The sequence below is a fragment of the Microcaecilia unicolor genome, chromosome 10, assembly GCF_901765095.1.
Source record: "Microcaecilia unicolor chromosome 10, aMicUni1.1, whole genome shotgun sequence".
NCBI classification, from domain to species: domain Eukaryota; kingdom Metazoa; phylum Chordata; class Amphibia; order Gymnophiona; family Siphonopidae; genus Microcaecilia; species Microcaecilia unicolor.
Genome location: NC_044040.1, coordinates 142,256,084 through 142,279,229, shown reverse-complemented (window position 1 = coordinate 142,279,229; position 23,146 = coordinate 142,256,084). Strand labels below are relative to the sequence as shown.

Below are 23,146 nucleotides of genomic sequence, written 5' to 3'. Positions count from 1 at the left end.
CTGGCTCTCCCCTGCTCTCTTCCATGTCCCCTCTTTCGCTCCCCATCTCTCTCTGCCTGTCCCCTGCTCTCTTCCATGTCCCCTCTTTCTCTCCCCATCTCTCTCTGACTCTCCCCTGCTCTTTTGCATGTCCCTGGCTCTCCCCTGCACTTTTCCACTTTCTCTCTCTCTCCTCCAGCGTCCTCATGCATCCCACCTTTCTCTTCCCTCCCCTTCTTGCTCCCATCACTCTCACTCCTTTCTCCACCCCCCTTTTCCTATTCCCTGCTATTGCTTTCCTTCCTCCCTCTTCCCCTTAGATGTGGCACCTCACATACTCCTCTCTCCACCCCCTTTCCCTTTGGTCTAGCAGCTGGCTAGCATGATGCATCGCTCACCCCCCCCCCCCCCGGACTAGTTCGGTATCGCTTTCCCCCTCCGCTCCTGTCATGTCTTTGAACGTCGAGGATTCCTTCCGGTAGCAGCAGAATTGGCAATGATGTAAGCGCTGCTTTCAGCCTGCCCCAGAAGCCTTCTCTGGACAGCGTCCTTCCTACGCGGGAAACTGTACAGAGAGTGCTTCCGGGGCAGGCTGAAAGCAGCGCTTACAATCATTGCCAATTTTGATGCTACGGAAGGAATCCTTGACATTCAAAGACGACGTGACAGGACAGGAGCGGAGGGGGAGAGCGATACTGCAGTAGTCGGGGGGGGGGGGGGGGGGCGGTAATGATCGCGCGGTCCACGGGAGGGAGGGAGATGTTCAAGGCAGCGGGAGCTGCACCCGGGGTGGTCCAGTCTGCCCTGCCCTTGCTGCACTTCTGGCTGGGGAGGCTTAGCCTCCCCAAGCCTCTTATACCGGGCGCCTATGGAGAGGGGTAGACGTACACGCTCCTCTCCATCCGCTTGGCTTCCCTGCCCTCTCTGTCTGCGTCCCGCCCGAAAGGAAATGACGTCAGAGGAAGGCGGGACGCAGATAGAGAGGGCAGGGAAGCCAAGCGGATGGAGAGGAGCGCGTGCTTGCATGTGGTTTTTTGTTTTTCTTTAACTAATGGCGCGGCGGCGCCTCGCGTCATTTGGGGGGGCATTGCCCCCCCTCGCCCCCCCCAGTCTACGCCTATGGGTCTAGCCAAAGCTTAGACAAAACCAAGACAATCAGGAATTCCTGTATAGACCACGTGGAGGGGCATAATCGAAAGATCGTCCAAATACGAATTAGGACGTTCTTACGAAAGCGTCCAAAAATAGACATGTAAAACCGAAAAATAGTATGTGCGTTTTTCGATAAATGATTATCCCTGTAGCAAAACAATCAAATGAGGAGCGCATAAGCGTGACAAAATTGGGCGCCCTAACACGGTCGATTATTGCAGGTGCAAACAACCAAATCAGAAAGTGTGTAAAAGAATGCACATAGGTGTACCGCAAGTACAGTACATGTTGTTCTGGCCATCTTACTGGAAAATATGTGTCAACTACAGAAAAATCATGCTGCTCCACCCATACTTTCCTCATATGTGCCCATCTGCATGTCCGGATCTGCATGCACTGTACACCTACTGAACATGCAGCTATATGCATATTGTGTATATGTGAAAAGGGTCGGCTGCATCATACTCATCTATATAAGGCCGCACACATAACCAGGCATGTGCACGTCAAAGACGTCTATGCTTACGAGGGCGTCCACGTGCTGATAGGGCCATATATGGGATGGTCATCCATATATGGAGCTGTGCATGAAACGATGTCCCTCACGCAAGGTCGTCTATATAAGGCACTTGTTTTCCAACACGTGGAAAAATGGCGCAGCGACGGGAGCCGAACTTCGGGCAGGAGGAGAGCCTGCTGCTGGTGCGCCTGTGCCTAAGGCACCAGCACAGGCTCTTCGTACAACACCACCACCTGCCCCCCAGGCTCCAGGCCATGCGAGCCTGGTCCCGCATCAGGGACAGGCTTGAAAGGTAAGGTTATGGGCCAACCCCCCTCCCCTCCTGTACCTACACATATAACAGCTCCGTCATCAATGTTACCACCAGTAACTGGAGTGTCCATGCAAGGATAATGAGTAATATAGGAACATGCACAATCACTAATAAATTGTATGTTATTGAAAGGACGACCATTCCCACATCCCTACAAGAATGTATTTCGTTAGTTATGTATGTCTTGCCTGTGAAGGCCACATTTTCCAACCCCTCTTTGCAGCCTCTATGTGGCTTACAACGCATCCGAATAGTGGAAACATGATACCAATGAAATGTATATCATACTTTATAACATGGTCATGATAACACATATAAAGTAGTTTTACAAGCATACATTATAATGCATACAAACGGTACTTTCTGGCCTCATGCCCACCTCTCTGGCATCATCTGCTTAGGAACCAACTCGGTGGCTGCTGTGGGTGCTTGACCACCCCCAATATAAAAGAAATGCCTTGTATGTATGGAGGGAGGGGTAATCTCCACTGGGGGTTCCACCCCCCAAAGTGGTAAAAAGGTGGCTCCTATGATTCAGTACCAATGGAGGTGGTCCCCACCCCCAACACTGTTGACCCTCTCTCTCTGGTATTTGAATAGCAAATGAATGTGTGCAGAGGACAAAAAGGACCATCCTCCCCTGACCCCTGCTCTACAAACTTATATCTTACAGACGCTTTGGAGTGCACCGGGACCTCAAGTCCCTCAGGAGGCGGTTCCGTCGTGTGAGGCGGGAGAGGCCCAACCTCATCCGGGCGGTGCGGAGGCACCTCAGAGCTCGCCGTAAGTATTCAAAAACAGGACACCTGTACAGATTTGTAAATACACTTCTTGAATAATGCGAATGTGTTGTACAATATCAATTCCCATGTGCCTAATAGCCAACTAGTAAGTAATAACATATCTGTCCCAGATCAAGGATGCAGGTTGCAGGGGTTCTCCCATGAGTGTGGCTGCAACTTCCGACCATCCCCCCGAGATGAATGAGATGATATGCCTCACTTTACTATTCCCCTTTCTGTGGTGGCTGATTAGTGTGTCCTGGTAGACCTGCCTGAGGCCCTACTTTTACTGCATGTCATGGTCTAACTCACATAAAAGTTTTGTGCTCAACACCCTTCCCACTGCCCCCCCCCCCCAATAAATCCTACAACAACTGCCCATCAACCCCTCGTTGCATCTCACAATGCAAACATGCTGGTCAGCAATGAATTTGGTATGGCAACATGTCCTGTGTGGTGTGTGTCAGAGGAGGTTCCAGGGTTCTTTGTCATGTCATCTGATGCAGCTCATTCCCCATGGGCATAGGCTATGCCTTACCACACCCTGCCCCATCCCCCGCCTCATGCCACCCAGCTACTGCACTATGCAAGCCATGTTGTATGCGCTGATCTCAATCACACTCCTTTTACATACACAGGGCTCCACCACCAGCAAGCCGAGCGGGCAGATGAGGAGGGCTACCACCTGCAGGAGGAGGAGGAGGATGAGGAGGCGGCGGCGCCTGCACAGGAGGCGGAGGAGGAGGAGTCGTCGGGCTCGGAGGAGGGGGTCCTCGTCATAGATGAGGACTATATGGAGGCCCCCTCCCCACCTGTACCAGCAGCAGAGCCCTCTCCCTCCCCTCGGCCATCCACATCCCCTGCGTCAGCACCATCACCTGCCCCACCGCCTTCCCCTGGGTCTGCTCCGTCCCCTGGGCCTGCTCCAAGCCCTGGGCCTGCTCCAGCCCGTGGGCCACCTCCAGCAGCCCTAGGCGCAGGTGCCATGATGCGCCTCCTGCAGCAGCTGGTAGATGGCCAGCAGCAGCTAGTAGTTGGCCAGCCCTACGGCAGGGCAATGAGCAGCTCCAGGGCCCACTAAGGGTACTGCTGGGCCTGCTCATTGCCCTGCTACAGAGGGCCTTAGTCAGAAGGCGTGCCCGCCCTTGACTTAAATTAGGGGGGGGGATTGTTGGGGGTGTGGGGAGTGGGTGGGGGAGGGAATTGTTGGGGTTCTGTGTGTGGGGGGGGGGGAGGGAATTGTTGGGGTGTGTGGGGGGAGGGAAATGTTGGGGTTCTGTGTGAGGGGGAGGGAATTGTTGGGGTTCTGTGTGTGGGGGGGAGGGAAATGTTGGGGTTCTGTGTGGGGGGGATTGTTGGGGTTCTGTGTGGAGGGGGGAGGGAAATGTTGGGGTTGTGGGGAGTTGTGGGGGGGGGAGGAGGGCATTGTTGGGGGTTGTTTTGTAGGGGTGGGGGTGGGGGGAAATAAATGTTTTTGTTACACTTTAACTATCAGGGTGTGTGTGTGTTTGTCTCCCTTGTGCATTACATATAAGCAAATGGTGCTGTTGAGTTGAGAGGAAGGAGGCAGCAATATGCATAACATTAAATGTGCTGTGTGAATGAGAAAGTTGATGTATGTCTGAGAATGTTGGCCATACAGAAGGCCACCTGTTCATTCCAACCTGCATGGCCATATGTGCAGGGGGGTTGGGCCGGGGATCCTGGATGGATATTTGTGTTCATGAATACAAATGGCCAGCCAGCCTCTCTTCCTCCCTCCCCTCCACCATACTGACCCACAACACAGAGTGCCATCAATAAGAGATTAATAGTGTAGCACGTGTGATCTGCCAAGTAGACACTTCCACATAACCCCAGGTAGCACATACACAGTGTTTGCTGTCTGATGGTCACACATCCTTACCCACAAGCCACATTGGTGGGGGGGGGGGGGGTGGGACCAAGAAGGACCTACAAACAGCTGGCTCATATTTTCACATTCAATACATCAGCTATGGTATATAATGCTGAGGAGAAAAGGGGAAACAATGGGAAACCCAATAGATGGATGGTTACTTCATCACAGTTGCAATGTAATACTTGTGTTAGAGAAGGGCACAAAAAAAAACGGTGCTCATTATTTGCAGCTGTGATCACACTTTCTCCAGTAGTAGATCAAGGTGTGTTACATTCAGGTATTCTGGGTTTGTGTCAAAGTTTGTCTCTGAAGTGACTTGCCTTAGGTGGGATTTGAACCAGCAACCTTATGATTATAAGGCTGGTGCTCTAACCACTAGGCCACAGCAGCCACCAGGCTATAGCCACCTGCAGGTACTTTGGGTTGGGACCTGTACACACAACCCTCTCTCTCACCACCACGTCTTAAGGCCTCAGTGGCAGTACCTGTAGCCACCTTGAGCATTTTTTCCAGGCTACCGATTAAAAAAAATGTTCATGTTCCCTACTACCTATGGAGGAATTTAGGAAGGTGTTCCATAATGTCCTAAACACATCCATTGCATTAATCATTCGCCCCTCCCCCTCCTATGGACCTTGAGAATGGGTGGCCACTTCATAAATGGGGACTGGGGTACACCACATAAACAAGGAAGATGGAACCTACTGGGAACCAATACAGCAGTTCCAACAGCTGGCCCACACCACTGAGGACCTGCCAACCCCACAGTACAGTGCACAGGAACCTGGTGAAAAGAGAGCTACCTAAGATCTGACTCCAGCCTACATACAGTGAATGCACACTCCTTGACTATGAGCACAAAGAGAAGAGGTGGCAGACAAATGAGAGCTTACCATGAACGTCTGTTTCAAGACTGTGTAGTGCGCCTTTTATCTTCTGGAACATTAGCTGCACATCTCCCTGATTGAAATTACCCTTACCGAGGGGTGCTTGATTTGGGGCGAGTGTAGCAAATTCGTCGCCCCCACAGACTGCCTGCTACAACCAGGCAGAGAGAATGGGAGAAAGGAAGGGAGCATCAGGTGATGTGGAATAGAGGAAACGGAAGGCGTGGTGGCTGAGGGCCAGCAATAACCCCCCCCCCCCCTAAATACACAGGTGTACCCAAGCATACATTGCTAAACACAAACCTTATTATAAGTGAGGGTAAAACCCTGTAAATGATTATTACGAACAACCGGCAAGGTCCCAGTGCAGGAAATGGCAGGTTAAATGGCAATGAAGAAAGGGAAGGCAGGTGGAGATGCCCATACTTATCTACTCATAATCGAAATCATGTGCTCCTAATCGCTATCTCAGCTGGGCACGCTTATGAATTATGTGTATAATTGAAAAACAAACGCCCATATCAGAAACGCCTATTCCCCCATCTCAATGGGCGTTCTTGGCGACTATATAAACGCCCACTCCGTATTTTCGAAAACCCCATTGGCACAATGCTGCCGCGTCTGCCCCCAACCCGGAAGGGTAATTTTTCTGAAGGTGAGGTGGAGCTCCTGGTGCAGGAGATACAACAGCGGCACCGGAGTCTGTTTGCTCCCACAGGGCAGAGGCTGGCTGCAACCACGAAGCAGCGGGAATGGGAGGCAGTACGGGACAGCCTGAATGCTGTGTACCATTCTGGGAGAGACGTGGAGGATTGCAAGAGAAAGTGGCGGAAGCTGAGGAGGGATGTCAGGAGGAAGGCGGGGGCCAATCCCCCAGGACTTGACACAGCCAACCTCACCCCCATGGAGCTGATGGTTCACTCCCTCCTACACCAGGAGGGCATCCATGGGATTGGCTCCCTCGACACCTCGGCCCAGGCTGAGGACTCAGGTAGATTTTTCATTATGCAGTTGGGGTATCTGTTGTGCTGCAGTACACTTGTGTTATAGAATTTGGGGCCAGGGGGAGGGAGGTGAGGAGTGGGGGGCATGAGGAGGGAGGTGGGGGGAAAGTGTCTCTGGCTGTCTTTATGTACATTAACAGGCCACCTTTATGATGCTGTTGTGACCTGGTAACCCCTACTCACTAGCTCTGTACCCTTACTCCCTATCCCTACCGTTGTCATTGGGTTTCCTCTTACTTGTCCTGTGTGCACATCTTAATTTAATTGTAAGCTCTATTTGAGTAGTGGTAGTGTTCATGTGTGTTATAGGAGCAGACTGGGTGGGTGCTGTGGGTGTGTGAGCACCCCCAATATTGAGGAAAGATCATGTAGCTGTGCAGGGAGGAGTTTTGTGCACTGGGCTTAGCACCCCCAATAATACTTTACAGTTGGCTCCTATGGGTGTGTGTAGGTTACTACTGTGGCACAACTTTGGGGGCCTTCCTTCCCTACTACTCCCTCCTATTTTCCCATCAACAAACTGTGCCTAGTTCCTTCTGTGACCTCTGTGCTCTACTGAGTGTGGGCCACATGCATTCAACTGAAGGAGCCTGTAATGGGGGTCATAAAGCAGTTCTATGCAGTCTACCAAGTCAGTAGTAACACAACACATGCTGAAATGTTGTTCAATTTAACAATTATACAACAAACAGCTTGTCCACAACGTTGTGAGTGGTGTCCTTCTCTTGGCTGATCGTCCACCACCTCTACCCAGCTGCCTGTGGGGCTCTCTCTTTCGCACCCGTGTCAATTCCATTCCTCCTCACCATCACTTTGCTGGGTCATCAGGTTGGGGGACATGCCAATGTATACGAATGCTGAAAGACAAAAGTGGGTTATTTGCACCAACACTATTCCTCACTCTTGTGCTATACAGGTGATGACTCAGAGGAGGCTGGCCCTAGTGGCCAGCAAGGCCAACGCCCTACACCAGCAGTCCAGCCTCAACCTCCACAGCCTGCAGCACCAGCAGTCCAGCCTCTGCCTCCACCCCCTGCAGCACCAGCAGTCCAGCCTCCACCACCTGCACCAGCTGTCCAGCCTCTGCGTCCACCACCACCTGCACCAGTCCAGCCTCTGCCTCCACCACCACCTGCACCAGTCCAGCCTCTGCCTCCACCACCTGCAGCAGCAGAACCTGCAGTACAGGCACATCCTCCACCAGCACCACCAGCAGAGGCCGCACCTCCAGCACCGGATGACTTTGGTGAGGAGGAGGAGGAGGGGCCAGCTCCTCGCCAGAGGCCATCCAGCCAAAGGAGGCAACTCCTGCGGCTGGCCACAGAATTACTACGCCACAACGTGCGCTTGGAGGAGTACCGGCAGCAGAAACTAGAGCTGCAGCGCCAAGCACTGGAGGCACAGCAGCAAGCCCACCAGGAACTCCTCCAGGCGCAACGCGAAGGCCACCAGGAGGTGCTCTAGCAACTCAAACGGCTGGAGCAGAGCATCCAACACCTGCGCCCTCAGGTCACAGCACCTACTCCAGCCCCCGTGCTGCTGGAGCAGGCCCTGCCATCAACTTCCTCCTCCACTGACCACCAACCACCAGCTAAGAGGTGGGCGTTGCGATCATCCGCCTCCGCACCCACTCCTGCAGCACCCACCAAATCTGCTCCCATTCTGGGTCCTGTGGCCAGACTAGAACCAACAAGGTGGCCGGATTTCTACGGCGCAGCCGAAGCCGCAGGCTGCTGTGGGGATACGGAGGAGGACACTGGGAGCAGCACCTCAGAAGAGGGTGAACAGACTTCCCGTGCAGCACCAGCTGCAAAGGAAGGGTGTGGGAGGGGTAGGAGGGGACGGGGGAAGGGAAGGGGAAAGTGATGGGACATGCTGTAGGGTGAGGGTTGGTGGGAGGGGGGGTGGGTGTGGGAGGGGGGTGGTGGTGATGGTGGTGGTGGTGGTGGGGTTGAACACAGTAACACATGCACTTAATGTAAATAAATAAATGTACACTTACTTTCACCTAAAACTTGTTTCAATGAGTCTTTGTCTTGCTCTTACGCCAAGCTGGTAGGCATTGAGCTCTGCTCTGTGGGCTGGGGGTGGAGGGGGCTCCTCTTCCAGCTCATCTGGGGCCTCTTCTGGTGGTGGCTGTGGCTCCTCTGGGAGAGGCTGTCCTCTGCGCTGGGCCAAATTGTGTAACATGCAGCACGCCACAAAGATCTTGGCCACCTTTTCTGGACTGTAGAGCAGCTCTCCTCCAGACCGGTCCAGACAGCGGAACCGGTTTTTCAAGAAACCAAAGGTGCGCTCAATGATCCCCCGGGTGCTGCGATGTCTCCTGTTGTAGGTTTCTTCTGCCCCTGGTTGTGGGTGAATCAGGGGGTTCATGAGCCATGTCCTCTGTGGGTAGCCTCGGTCACCTTTGGAGAAAAGCAGAATGAGATAGATGAGTGTGTATTGCTTGGAGCAGGTACAGGGGGGGCGGGGGGATTTGGATAGTGGGTTGTGGAGTGAGATGGAGGAAGCCATGGCGGAGGGTTGCCCAGTGGAGGAGGTATAGTATGGGTACATGCATGTTGCACTTACCTAGTAGCCATCCACCAATGAACTCCCCTCGCTCGAACCTGCGGAAGATGCCTGAGTGCTGTAGGATGTAGGCATCATGGGTGGAGCCGGGGTACCTGGCACACACGTCTAATATCTCCCCCTGGGCATCACATACAACTTGCATGTTCATAGAATGAAATGCCTTCCTATTTCTGTAGGTGGCTTCGTGTGCCCGGGGGGGTCTGAGGGCTACGTGTGTGCAGTCTATCACACCGATGACCGAGGGGAATCTAGCAAGAGCATAGAAGGAGGCCATGTAGCTGTGCAGGGCCTGGGGGGTGGTGGGGAAAGTGATGTAGTGTGAGGTGTGAGTTATAAAGGCATCCAGGAACTGGGAGAGACAGTGTGAAATAGAAGCCTGGGTGAGGCCTGTGTTAGCAGCTAATACGGATTGAATACTCCCAGTGGCCAGGACAGAGAGAGAGGAAGTGATTTTGAGGTGGGCAGGGATGGGGTTATTCCTACATGTCTGGGGCTGAAGGAGGGGTTTCAGCTGCTCACACAGCTGAAGAATGGTGGCCCTATCAAACCTGAACCTTGTTAGACACTGCTGGTCAGTGAGTTGTAGGAAGGTGATGCGGGCCCTAAACACTCGGGTCCGTGAATACCTCCTGCGGTGGGTGGCCTCTTCGTGTAGCATGCATGCCACAAGTGCATTAAGTGCATCCATATCCCCACCACCAGTGCAAATATTAGGACTAGTAGTCAAACACCAACACACACAGATCTGTCACTTCCAGCCACCACGCCCTCTGGCCACTCACTCGCCAAACAGTACAAGAACACAGAGACAAACGGAGGTCAGGGAATAGAGTATACACATGGGAAGAGTGAATGGGGAGGGATAGGGGGAGGGGAAGGGGGCGATGGAGCAAAGGAGTAGGAGTAAGGAAAGGTCAAAGGGTAAGACACAAAAGAGGCAGGGCACACAGACGAACGTAACAGGTACTCAACACGCTCGGCTTTCTCTCTGCAACCACCAATTCAGCTCTTCCACCAACGATGTCGCCACTCTTCAACTACGCACAATCGCTAATGGGTCTAAAGACGAGTTCTCCCTTGCTCTGGTCGCTTTTATTTCGGGTCCATCATATTAAGCCCATCTTCCCGCTCAACCAGAGCCATTTCGCTATTCGTTATACGTTGTACACGTCCACGTCGTATCACTGCCCCTAACACGCCCCCGACACGCCTCTTATTTGGACGTTTTTACGTGAACGTACGAGCGACACGGACGCACTGAAACATTGGTTTACATTATATTGATTTACTCGTTTTTGTGAGATAAACGTCTATCTCCCGATTTAGGTCGTAATATAGGCGTTTTTGTCTTTCGATTATAAGCAGGACAGTGTGCAAGGGTCAGAATCTTAAAATTAACCCAATAGCTAATGGCCATCCAGAGCTGCTCAAAAAGGAGTGGTGAAACACAACCTGACCACTTGGCTCTATAAAAAAAAAAAAAAGCTTCAGAACCATATTTTGAACAAGTTGGAACTGTCTAAATTGGTAGAAACGAAGAACAGCTAGAAGAGAATTATAGTAGTCAAAGGCATGAAGCATGTTTTTTTATGGCTCTATCATCTAGAAAAGTTTTTAAGGGTCTTATCTCCCGAAGGGGCATGAGAGATTTTTTTGAACACCTGAGAAATATGAAGGCCAAAGAGCAAAGAAGAATCCAGACACACACTGAGAAAAGAGATGCAGTCTCTAAGGCAGGGCTTCCCATATCTGGCTTGGGTACTCCACAGTCAGTCAGATTTTCAGGATATCCACAATGAATATGCATGAGTTGAATTTACATATACTGAGCCTCCAGTGAACACAAATTTCTCATGCATATTCATTGTGGATATCCTGAAAACCCGACTGGCTGTGGGGTCCCAAGGAAAGGTTTGAGAAGCCCCACTCTAAGGTCTCCTTAAAGCAAGGCATACATGGGGGTTACATAGAATTAGATTAGGTTGTTTATTCTTGATATAGGCCATTATCTGACTCACAGACCAAAGTGGTTTACCAAATCAAATAAAGAATAGGAAAGGAACTACAATACATTATAGGAAGATAAGCAATCATACCAGGACTGAGTTACACGGCTAACTCAGAAACCTGCCCCAGGACCACCCCTTTTTTGCCCTTATAAATATTGTGGCCTTTGCAATTTAACACACAAAGATTAGCCAGTTAGAAGGGGGATTTTATAAACAGGATTATCCTGTTAAAGACTGATAGTGAAATTGACCCCTTAGTGAATTTAGTAGAAACCTTCAGCTGAAAACAACAGAGATTTAGTTGGCTAACAGTTAAGTTGGCTAGCTAAACTGTTTGAAAATCTACCTCATGGTGATCTCAGCAATAGTTACCTTTAGGCTTGCAGAATTTCTCCAGAGTCTCTAGGTCAGAGATAGTGCACTGGTCAGGATTAGCAGCTACAAAGCCAGATTCCAGGAGGACAATGAGCAGGAAGAAAATAATGACCTTCATTGTTCTATAGCAATTATCAAAGGGGAAAAAAGTATCTATGTTAAAGTTGAACATATTTGACTTGTAAACAAATAGATTTTCCGATCTGACGAAGAAGGGCATCCTTCGAAAGCTAATCAAGAAATGTATTAAGTTATGTCCAATAAAAAATGTATCATCTTATTTTCTTTTCCATGTTTTATTTTGTTTGATTTCTATTGATAACCTTTAAGAGTGGACTAGCACGGCTACCACACCTCTCTACTTAAACAAATAGGGAAAGCTTACAGGACATGGCTCATAGCATTCTTTCCAACCTCTCTATGGGCCAGACTCTATACATGGCACCTAAAAATCTGCACAATAAAGATTTCTGCCTAAGCATAGTTTATAAGTGGAGCCTAGATTTAGGCGTGGTATACAGAATATGCTTAAGTGGAAATCCTAGCGTCTAAAACAATGCATGTCCATTTAGGCCAATGAAAATGTGGCCTAAATCCCTGTGCATACATTTATGTGCACTGAGTCATATTCTATAACTGCACGCATAAATTTTGGAATGCCCATGAAATGGCCATAACCATGCCCCTTTGGAACTGCGCACATTAGAAATTAGGTGCAGTTCATTAGAGAATACGCTTAGTGAGTTGTGCGCGTAAATTCAAATTACTGACAATTAGTGCTCATTATTGCTTGTTAAATGTTATTATCAATGGTGATTAGCTTGTTAAGCCAATTAAGTTATGCACATTGTTATAGAATACGCCTAGATTTCAGCATGGATCTCTGGGCATGCTATATAGAATCCAGGGGTATATGTGTATGTATTTGTGGGTCTATGGGTTCTGTGAATGATTTCAAAGGATGCATATTACATATTAGCAGTAGAGTGCCACTGTACCCAGGCAATAGGTATTGCTGAATGCCTCTACCACCAGGAGTCAGTATACATACCAAACAGTAGCAAAGGCCATTGTTGCGTCAATAGGCATCACCATACATATTAACCATTAAAAAGCTATTCAGTTTAATCACATTTGAAAATGAATCACTAATACCTAGATGATCAAAAGTAAACATGGGCACTAGAAGCCAATAATGCCATAGTAGAGCCCATATTTGCTCCTGCACGATGATCATCTGCTTGTAAGAAGCATCCAAGCACTGCTATCGTAGTAGTGGCGGACAGAGAGGTAGGACACCATTTAAAATAAAATTGTGTCAGGCTAGAGTGATCTATAGAGCTTATACTTCACAGTCGCGGTTGTACCAGATGGGAGGGGGTAGAATCTTCTCAATGTAAGAAATGTGGCCGTTCTCCAACCCCTCTGCTTGTGCACATGTGTTTTTGTATCAGTGTTGAGTGTGTGTGTGTGTGTTGGCCTTGAGCAGAAAAATTAAGATGGGCCCCCATAACACCATCTCTTCCAAGGTAGTGGGGAGGGAGAGGGGAACAACCCCTTTAGAGCTCTGGTCAACAAACCCTGCAAATAGCAAACACATTTCAGACCTATATAGAAAAACTTGGAAGCCTCCTCTTTCCCAAGTCCCACCCCCATCACAACTTCCTGTTTCTGCCTGGGCAGAACGCGGCAGAAGGGAGGCTTCCATTTTAGCGGCAGGGAGCGTGTGAGAATTGCTGCCACTGCTGGGCTCCTTTTCAAGAGAGAGACATGCTTCTTAAGGGAGATAGGGGAAGATCCAGAGAAGTAGTGGAAAATGGGAGGGAGGAAGGGAAGATAGAAGGAGAACTGTTGGACATGAAGGTGGAGGGGGGAAGGAGATATGCTGAATGTGGGGGAGGGAAGAGAGAGGGAGAGTTTTGGATGAGGTGGGGAGGGAAAGAGAAATGTTACATGGGAGGGAAGAGGGGTGAGAGAGGTGGAGGGGAGGAAGCAAGAGATGTGGCACAGGGGTGGAGAGAGACAAGAACTTGCACATGGGGTGGAGGGCAGGGAGAGATTCTGGATGGAGGAGGAAAGGGACAAGAGAGAGAGAAATGTTAGATGTAGGGGTGGAGGGGAGGGAGAGATGGTGCACCAGGACGTCCTCCCTGAACAGTCCAGGCCATGGACAGGCGATGAGTGGTGCTGCCACTGCCTGGGTGATGAATGCAGCCAACCTCCTTGACTACAGCAGACAGGATTTTAAGGTGGGGACAGGGGCTAGGTCTGACACCTTGTTTAAATACACCATTGGTAAACACAACCCAATATTCTCCCCCTCCCTAGCCTCTCCCCCAGTTTCTCTCATGCCCCCCCTCCCAGCCTTCATCCAGATGTTCTCCCCCCCCCCCCCCCCCCCCCCCCCCCCGTGCTTACTTCTATAGCAGGGCTCGGGGCAGGCTCCAGATTTTTGCTCATTCCACAGTGCTCCATGTCTCCCCCTGCTTGACCAGGCTCTGCAGATACTTGAACCATTCCCCAACTTCCTGCACCGTAGTGGCTCAAGACAGAACCCAGCCCTACAGGGGAGGGAGACAAGGAGCACTGAGGAAGGAGAAAAAGAGCCCTGCTGCTGATGTAGAGGTAAAAGCGGAAGGCGGGTGGAGGCAGTTTGGCATTAAAATATTAACACATTGCCCACACCGTCCCTTACCAAGGAGGAAAAAAACATTATCTCGTGCTGTGGGCCAGTCAGGAGCAGATGCGGAAGGAGGAGCGGTCGACGTCGATTGGGACTCCTCTGTGAGGTAGGAGACTAGGATACTGGCTTCTTCCTGCTGCCCTCTTCCCATTGGCTGCGCCAAGCACCTGGGCTGGCTAATATCAACTCCCTCATAGAATTGCATTGGACCAATTTGTGGGGGACTTTATTTCTCTGTAATCCCTTGTTCATTCTGGCTTCTTTTTTTTAAACTTTAGGTGTATTTCCCCAAGTTTTACCACACACACAATTTTGTCCCTTTCCACTAAGTTTTCAGAGAGAGATTTTTGTTCTCAGAGAGACAAATGGACAGACATTTTCAAACCCTTATCTATAATATAAAAAAAAGATAGAGCTCAATATTCAAATAATTTAACTAGGTAAGATTCTTGGTCAGTTAAATCACTTGTGCTGGGCTATATTCTGATATTCAGTGGTACTTACTACTACTAATCACTTTTATAGCACTATTAGACATACACAGCGCTGTACACATTATGTACAGGTACTTTATCCCTAGGTGGGCTCACAATCTAAGTTTTTTTTGTACCTGGGGCAATGGAGGGTTAAGTGAGTGACTTGCCCAGGGTCACAAGGAGCAACAGTGGGCATCGACCCCAGGTTACCTGGATCAAAGCCCACTGCACTAACCATTAGGCTACTCCTCCATTCAGTTAGTTCCACTTAATATCAGAACTAACTGTCATACACGAAGCCAGCTATTTTGTGGGAGGTCAGGGGTAGAGTTGGCACTTTGTTAAACTGTACAGCGCTGAGTAACCCTAGTAGCGCTCTAGAAATGTTTAGTAGTAGTAGTAGTAGTTATGCAGCTAAGTGCCGATATTCAGCACGTCATATTCCTAAGTTAACCAGACCACATATAACACAGTCCTATCTTTATCCAGTTTCTCCTAGGTGGTTAAGTGTTGAATATCACACTTAACCAGATAAGGGATAGCTGGCCGCACAAATCCAGATATTTCAATGTTGGTGCCCAAACATAGCCTGGCATTGAATATATGGATGTAACATTGGTAGCAGCCAAAAATCACTGATACTACCAACTGAATATCAATGCCATCACTTTAAAGCAATGTGAAATCCCTCTTCCTTGACTTCACAATGGAGTGGTGGGGGGGGGGGGGGGGGGCATTCTGGATCAGCAGAACCAAACAGAGTTTAGTGAATTTGCAGAGGTTTGTGGGAACCAAAACTCTTTCTCTTCATGACTTGGATGAACTGGACTCTTGCTCTAATAAATGTATTAATCTATAAGATATCACCAACCTGTTGATGTTGGAGGTCCAGAGACTCACTCTTCACAATGTTCCTACAAAATAAAAGTTTATTGAATTAGACTTTTTCTGTTCTGAAAATCTGACAGAAAGGACATTTCTCAGGAGAGGAATTGATCGAATACATTTGAACAACACTCTGTTTGTGTAACCTTGATCTTCCTCATTCCTCCAGGTATTCTTGGCATTAAATATAATGGATTGCCTTCAATTTCTGGGACAACTTATTTACCTGACATCTTTGAATCCAAGCTGCTTGATCCTCCTGATACTTTTTGGTATCAGTTGGACACACTCATTTCTTCTCCTTTAGCTTCAGTTCTAGGTCAGCACCAGCACATCAAATAGGATAGTTTAACATAAACTTTCTCTAAAAGTGTTCAATGGATGTTTGCAGGTTCTTAGAACAGTTCTAGAGAACCCAAAAATCAACCAACCCCCCAAAAAAGCAAGATTTTTTCCAGTTACAGACAAACCTCTGAATATGGCAGCTACTTTCCCTAGCAAACTGGAAAGTCTTCAATATTGATTAGAACAAAACATCCTAATCAATAAGGTGGAAAGCCTATTAATCCCAGAATGCCTATAAAAAAACCCACTCTGGTGGTATTTTTCTGTGGCTCACTTCAGGGGTAAAAGGGAACAGAGAGCATCTACATCTCTTTACTTCTGATGTAGCTCAGCTCCTTCTGCTCTGCCTCACAGTCTCTAGAATTCTAGGACAGGGCTTCTCAACCCTCACCTGCAGGTACACCTATGCAGTTAGGTTTTCAGGATTACCACAATGAATATGCAGGAGATTAATTTGCATATGCTGGAGAACCAGAAGTTTAAAATCTACCCTGTTTCTCCTCTTGCCCTGGCCTGTCATTCTCCCTGTCCTGTCTAGCCATCGGACTTATAAAACTCAGGCTTCTTCCTGAGGCACTCCTTCTCACTTCCTGTCACAGCTTGCACAGTTTGCATATTTGCTATATGGACCAGATGATATTCTCTGTGGACTCCCATGTAGTTCAAATGATGCCACTGTATGATGTGGAAGAACCAATGTGCTGTAAGAAGAAGCCAGAATTTTATCAGTGCTGGGCCTAAATAGGGAGGGGATGAATAAAGAGAAGAAAGCCAGACCACGGGTAGAGGTAGGAGCAGAAAAAGGAGCACAATTGAACCTGTGGGAGGGAAGGACCAGGATTCTACTGGAACAATGAATTAGGTGGGATGGGATGGACTAAGGGCAAATGGACTATGGGCAGGGGGAAGGGAGACTGTGGTATCTCAGATATGTAGTAACTTTGGATAGGCACAGAGGGAGGAAGAGAGTAGGGTTGGTGGGTAAGGGATAAAAAAATAAAAACTGTAGATTAGGTAGGGGACTCAGGGATAGGTGGGGCATTATGAGTGGTGACTTGGGGATAATAAAATATATGGTGAGTGCAGGGACTTAAGAGATTGGGTAAGGAGGAAGTGAGGACTTGGAGACTGACCAGGAATTAGAGGCACCAAGACTCAGCAATTGGGTGGGGTATGACTATGGGTGGTAGCAGTAGATGGGGGGGGATTGAGAGACAGAGGGAAAGGTAGGATTATCAAAGAGAGTGAGAAGATGGCAAAAAGGTTTGAGAGGAGGTAAAAGGGATAAATGAAGACTGGGTTGAGGTAAGAGAGAAGCAAGGGACTGGAAGTAGGGAAGAGGAAGAGCAAAATAAGGGGTTAGAGATGAGGAAATGAGAAGCAGAGGGAAGGGAGTGAATTCAAAGAATGGAAAGGGCAAAATAAGGAGTGGGTGAAAGATGGGGGCAGCAGTCCATGCATGCAGTGAGGCAAAACCAGGACTGGAGCAGCCTATCCTGAAAATATGGAGCCAGTTAGTATCCCTAGTTCTTATGCATTTAAGCATGAGCTGAGAAAATGGAGGATTTAGTTCTATTTTAAATATATTTTTCAGGTCAATATTCAGCCAGCAATGGTCAGTGTTTTTTATAAATGCTGACTGCTGCCAATTAAATTAGACCTGGATATTCAATACTAGGCCATGTACAGGCATTGACATTGAGATCCAGATGCATCAACCAAACGTTAAAAAATCTAAATCGTTAAAGTCCCTAACGATTTTAAAAAAACAAAGAATGCACCAAAAAAACAAGTCGCACATGCTCAGTGCGGTATTGAAAAGTACAATGAATCAAAGAATCGTAATCCCCGTCTGTAATCGGCCCCTAAAGCATGCGCAGAGCAGCCAAGCATTTTGCTGGCTGCTCTGCGCATGCCACAAATGTCAAAACACCAACAAAAAAAAAAAACCTGAAACACGTGGCTCCCTGCTTCCCCCTGCATATAGAAAACAAAAATAAAAAAAAGGATCGGGGGGGGGAGGGGCAAAGGCGCTCGTCAGGAGCGCCCTGTATGGACGGCCTTGCACCCCCCTTGCCCCCCCTCGAGGTCGCCGCTGCTCCCTGCTTCTGCGCATATAAAATAAAAAATTAAAACAAAACTAAAAAGTTTAGCAGCCTAGGTCCTCCTCCCTTCCTGTGTCTCTCTCTGTCTCCTTTTTGCCATAGCTCCGCCTCCTGCCATCCTCCGCCCCCGTGCCCTGCCCCCCTGAGGTTGTCGCTGCCACTCCCCCCTCCACCGGACTCCCCCTCCGCATTACCGGGCACGTGCTTCGCCTCTCACCTCTGTATGAAGGTGCTGCACGGGTAAGAAGACCGTCTGATCAGTGTGAGTCTTCAGGACGTCTCTCTCCTTCGGTCTTCCCTGAGCTGGGCCCGCCCCGTCTGATGTCAGGGGAGGGGGGGAGCGGCAGCGATGACCTCAGGGGGGCGGGGCATGGGGCGGAGGCTGGCAGCAGGCGGAGCTATGGGAGAAGGAGTACAGAGAGACACAGGAAGGGAGGAGGGCCAGGGCTGCAAAACTCTTCATCTTTGTTTTTATTTTTTATGTAATACAGGGGGAAGCGGGGAGCAGCGGCGACCTCGGGGGGGGGGGGGGGGGGACGCACAGGGCGGAGGATGGCGGGAGGCAAAGCTATTGGCAAAAGAAGCAAGAGAGAGACAAAGGAAGGGAGGGGGGCCGGGGCTGCTAAACTTTTCATTTTCATTTTCATTTTTATTTTATACAGGGGGAAGTGGGGAGCAGCAGCGACCTCGGGTGGGGGGGGCAAGGCCGTCCATACAGGACGCTCCTGACGAGCGCCTTTGCCCCCTCCCGATTCTTTTTTAGATTTTTGTTTTCTATATGCAGGGGGAAGCAGGGAGCCACGTGTTTCTGTTTTTTTTGCTGGGTAAGGCTCAAACATGCTCTGGATTGGCTAGGTTTTTTTTTTTTTTTACATGACAGTCTTTGCGAGTCTTTGCGAGTCCACACAGCCACAACGAGAGGTACAGACCTCTCGTAGATTTTCCGGCGTTTTTCCTGCGTTAAGTCAATCGGAAAAGGTTAGTGCATCTCGTTACAATACAATTTCTACAGGAATCCCTCATCTGTATTCCGTTTTCGTTAACTGCTACCCTCGTCAGAAAATGTCCTTTAATGCATGCCACGGTTCAAAAATTGGTCGTTAAAGGGTCATTAAAGGGTCGTTAAAGTTTAGTGCATCTGCCTCTGAATATCTAGGTTTTTGGTGGACCATGTAGTTTTGTGGGTGTTGGCCAATATTCAATGCTGGCAGCTACATAGCTAATTGGGCAAATATAGGACTGCTATGTAAGGGTTCCATCTGCCTGGTTAGCTGCAAGCATCATAATTGAATATTGCCAGCAACCACGTAACTTCTGGGTCCACCTTGATTCCACCCCGGGTCACACTGGCACTATATTAGCCATTCCTTTTATCCTTGTAGTATTTATCAATGCTTATCTTGTAAACTATTATATAACTCCTGCTGGTATATCTGAGGTTATCATTTTAAGATTTAAAATGTCAACAATGGGAATTTGTATACAGGAGTAATCAGTTCAAAACATATTTCCTCCATATGAAAGCAAGAATTAAGCATAATGCTTCCATTCAGCCCTTACTCATCAAACAAACATGGTGTGGGTGGAGAGATTAAAAGGTAGAATAATTGTGTGCATGTGTGTGTGTTGATGCAAGGGAGTAAAACAAAATTTAATATAATAATGGAAATGAAACCAATTAACTACACAGATACAAGCTGGGCATCACAGAACTGAGAAACATAGTTTAATTTGGTTTAGTTTACTTTGAATATTTCTACCTCACTTCTGTTCCCATGAGGGCACAAAATGATTAACAGCATTTGAAGGACTGTAGGAGGAGGAGAGTGGGGGTGGGGGGAGAAACGCAAATACCAGACCCATGGAAGCGGAAGAGGAAAGGATGCCAGACCCATGGAGAGGGGGGGAGAAAAAGAGGGAGAGATGTCAGACCTGTGAGATAGGAAGGGGGAGAGGGAGAGATGCTAGACCCACAGGATGGGGGGAGAGGAAGAGATGTCACATATACAGGGAAGGGGGGAGATGCCAGACCCATGGGATGGGGGAGAGTGAGAGAAGCTGGACATGGTGGGGAGGGGAGTGGAGAGACAAGAGAAAAAGAGTGGATCAGGGGAGTAAAGGTAGGAGAGGCCCTGGACCAATGCAGGGAAGGAGGAGAGAGAAATGCTGTAGTGCAGGTGATGGTGGTAGGAGAGGGGAGATGTCCTCATGGTGGAGGATGTGGGAGGAAGGGAAGAAAGAGGGGATAAGCTGGACAAGAGGTGGGACAGGGACATATGGAAAACATGTTGTGCATGGAGGGAGCATAGGGACATGGACAGAGGGATGATGCTGGACACAGGGGGAGGGATAGGGACACTGAGAGGGGCTGAACATGGCGAGAGGATAAAGACAGGGACATAGAGGGGAGGACAGGATGGATAAGAGATGCAGAGGGAAAATTGATGGTGGGCATGAAGAGAAAAAATGTACAGGAGATCGTGGCAAGAGAATTAGGTAAAAAAAAACCAGAGACAAATAGAAAAGAGGGTCTGGGACTAAAACAAATAGAAAAATAAAATGCACAGAAAACAAAGGTAGAAAAATATTTTATTCTGAATTTATTAATTGAAATATGTCAGCTTTGATAGATGTGCATCTCTGATATCTTGCATTTCAGTTTCTATTTCTCTCATATTATACATGCAGAATCTGACTTCTTGAAGTTTCCAGTTCAGTATTGTGCCTTCACATCTCTATTACTGATGTGTGGTCTCTTGTTTAATATTTGTTGAAAGTTTGTCTGTGTTTTGTGTGTATGACCAATGTGCAATACTCTACTAGCATGTAGTTTCCATGAAGTATTCTGTTAGTGTTTAATTTCTGTGTAGGGCTCTGTAGCAGTCTGATTTGTTCTATTTTCCCAGCAGGAAGTATATTGGCATTCTAGGGTGTTGCCTTTTTATAGATAGGGTTGTTGATTTTTGAATCCTGGTCATTAGTTATACTTTAGTATGACAGGTTTTTCTATATAGGTATGGAATGTATTTGTTTTATTCAGTGTTTGGTTACTGGAACAAATGTCGAGTTTTTCTTTGTCAAAATTTGACAATCCTATTCCCTCTTATTATCTAGCATCTCCCCTGTCCTCTCTTTCACCCCTGGGTCCGATGCATTTCACTCTTTTCCTTCTTTCTTTCTATTGTCCAGAATCTCTATTCCCCCCCCCCCCCCTCTCTGTCTGCCCTTGGGTCCAGGAATTCGTACCTGCTGTCTGCAGCCTACTCCAGAGCCTTCCCTTTGATGCATCCCGCCCACACGGAAACAACAACCCCTAGCAGTAAAATATGTTTGAAGGCAGGACTTGGGGGAAGACTGGTATTTGAAAGCAAGAGAGAGATGCCAGATCACAGGTAGGTGTGGGGGAAGGGAGTGAAGCAGAGATACCGGACAGCAGAGAGGGGAAAGGAAGGGTGATGGTAGGCCTTAGGCCTAGCAGCAAGCATCTCCTACCAGTGAGCGGCCCTTGGCTTTTTGCTGGGCTCGCTCTATGGTAGTTATGCCCCTGCTCCCAACTACATCTGGACATTCCAACCCCCATTGTCAGATTCAGATTGTATCCACAAAACGTTACTTCTTAATGCCTTTACTTTTTTTTCAAAGTAAGATGCTAATTATTCTAGTGAGGGTGTTACAGTATCTGAAATCTCTACTACTTCATTAACCATAAGAAGATGACTAGTTATTTTGAACAATTCTGATAGCATTTCCTCTCAACAGAATCTGCTTAGCATAATATTCTTAATTAGCCACCACTATTGTCTTTTTTGTAAGTTTTCAGATTAATCTTCAGATTCCTTCTTATCTGTAATTTGACCAGTGGATATTCCTCTCCAACAACATACAACCCTTCTTTTAACTCCTTCTCAAGGACCAGAATTAATTTGGTTCCTTAACTTTAAAGGGACAGTTTTATCTAAAGCCCCAGCCAGTGAATTATTCCAGATTGAATCATCTTTTCTGGTTCATTTCATAATGTTGAGACCGCTGATCTATTGCCTCCTTAAATCAATTTTGCTTCTGGTAAACACACTATCCTCCTTACCTTTAAAAACAGCAAAATTTTGGCAGTGTCAGCTGATATTCTAGCTAATGATCAGTCCAGATGACTGACATTGTCTCAAAATTCAGAATCATTGGCATATTATTCTCCTTCTATGACATCAAAATAACGTCCATCTGATGTCCTGCTTGATGAGTGCTATTTGCACTACAATCTACATGGATATTTAAATCTCCCAATTACTATTACCCTTTCATAATGAATAGAAATTAGACCAATAATAATCTATTAACCATTCTAAAACATCAACCTTTGCTATATGGGGATGACAACATAATAACCCCCCCCCCCCCCCACCCCCCCAAGTACTTTTAATTCCTAATAATAACAATAAAAGCTCCATGCCTTTCATTTTATCAAGAGTAGGAAAACATACATAAAGGTATTATCTAAAGTTTCTCCTTTAAGAAAGTGATATGTAGAAAATCAAAAACACTGTGACAGAGCAGTCACCTCATCTGATGAAAGAGATTTCTGCTTACCTTAAGCTGCTTGGGTCAGGATTCTGCAGTGTGCTGCTTCATAAATCCTTATATAATCACCCTGCGATGGGGTTTGACTTTTAGATGGTGGTAAAGCCAAATATTTGAACAGAGACATATTGAAGAGTCTCCAGGAAGTGGAAAATTGCCCATATTATAAGCATGCGGAAACCAAAATTTTATGGATTTGTGAAGAGTGAATAACAGAGTGATGATTTACACAGAGTAGGTTCAGTAGTCCCATTTACTGCCTTTTGTTTGAGTTGTAATAAATGTTGATGCAATGGTTAGAAAGGTCAGTCTCCTACCTTTTGACATGTGATCTGTATATTGGGTTTTTTCTGCTTTGATTGTTTCTTATATGTTTAAATAATAATTGATGGTATGGATAATTGGAAATAATGGAATGTTTGATATTATACATAATAAGTATTATTAATTTTTATTACAGGAGGTTTTTATACTTTTATGGGGTAAAATCAACCCCCCCTTTTTTAAGGTATGTATGCCCTTCATTTAAAAATGTACACCTCTCCTTATATATGTTTTAATTTTGCATTTTATTGTCAT

The 23,146-nt window shown here is 47.6% G+C and overlaps 1 protein-coding gene across 1 annotated transcript in view; it reads right to left on the bottom strand.

Annotated features, from left to right (window-relative positions):
* Nucleotides 1-22,643, bottom strand: part of LOC115478851 (resistin-like beta) — a 39,550-nt gene extending 16,907 nt beyond the window's left edge. Inside the window, exons 1-3 of the mRNA XM_030216483.1 lie at nt 22,577-22,643; nt 15,529-15,571; nt 11,496-11,620 (exon numbers count right to left, since the gene is read on the bottom strand). Coding sequence (XP_030072343.1) covers nt 11,496-11,616 — 121 coding nt within the window. The 5' untranslated portion in view covers nt 11,617-11,620; nt 15,529-15,571; nt 22,577-22,643. The remainder of the gene's footprint in view (nt 1-11,495; nt 11,621-15,528; nt 15,572-22,576) is intronic.
* Between the last annotated feature and the right edge of the window lie 503 nt (nt 22,644-23,146).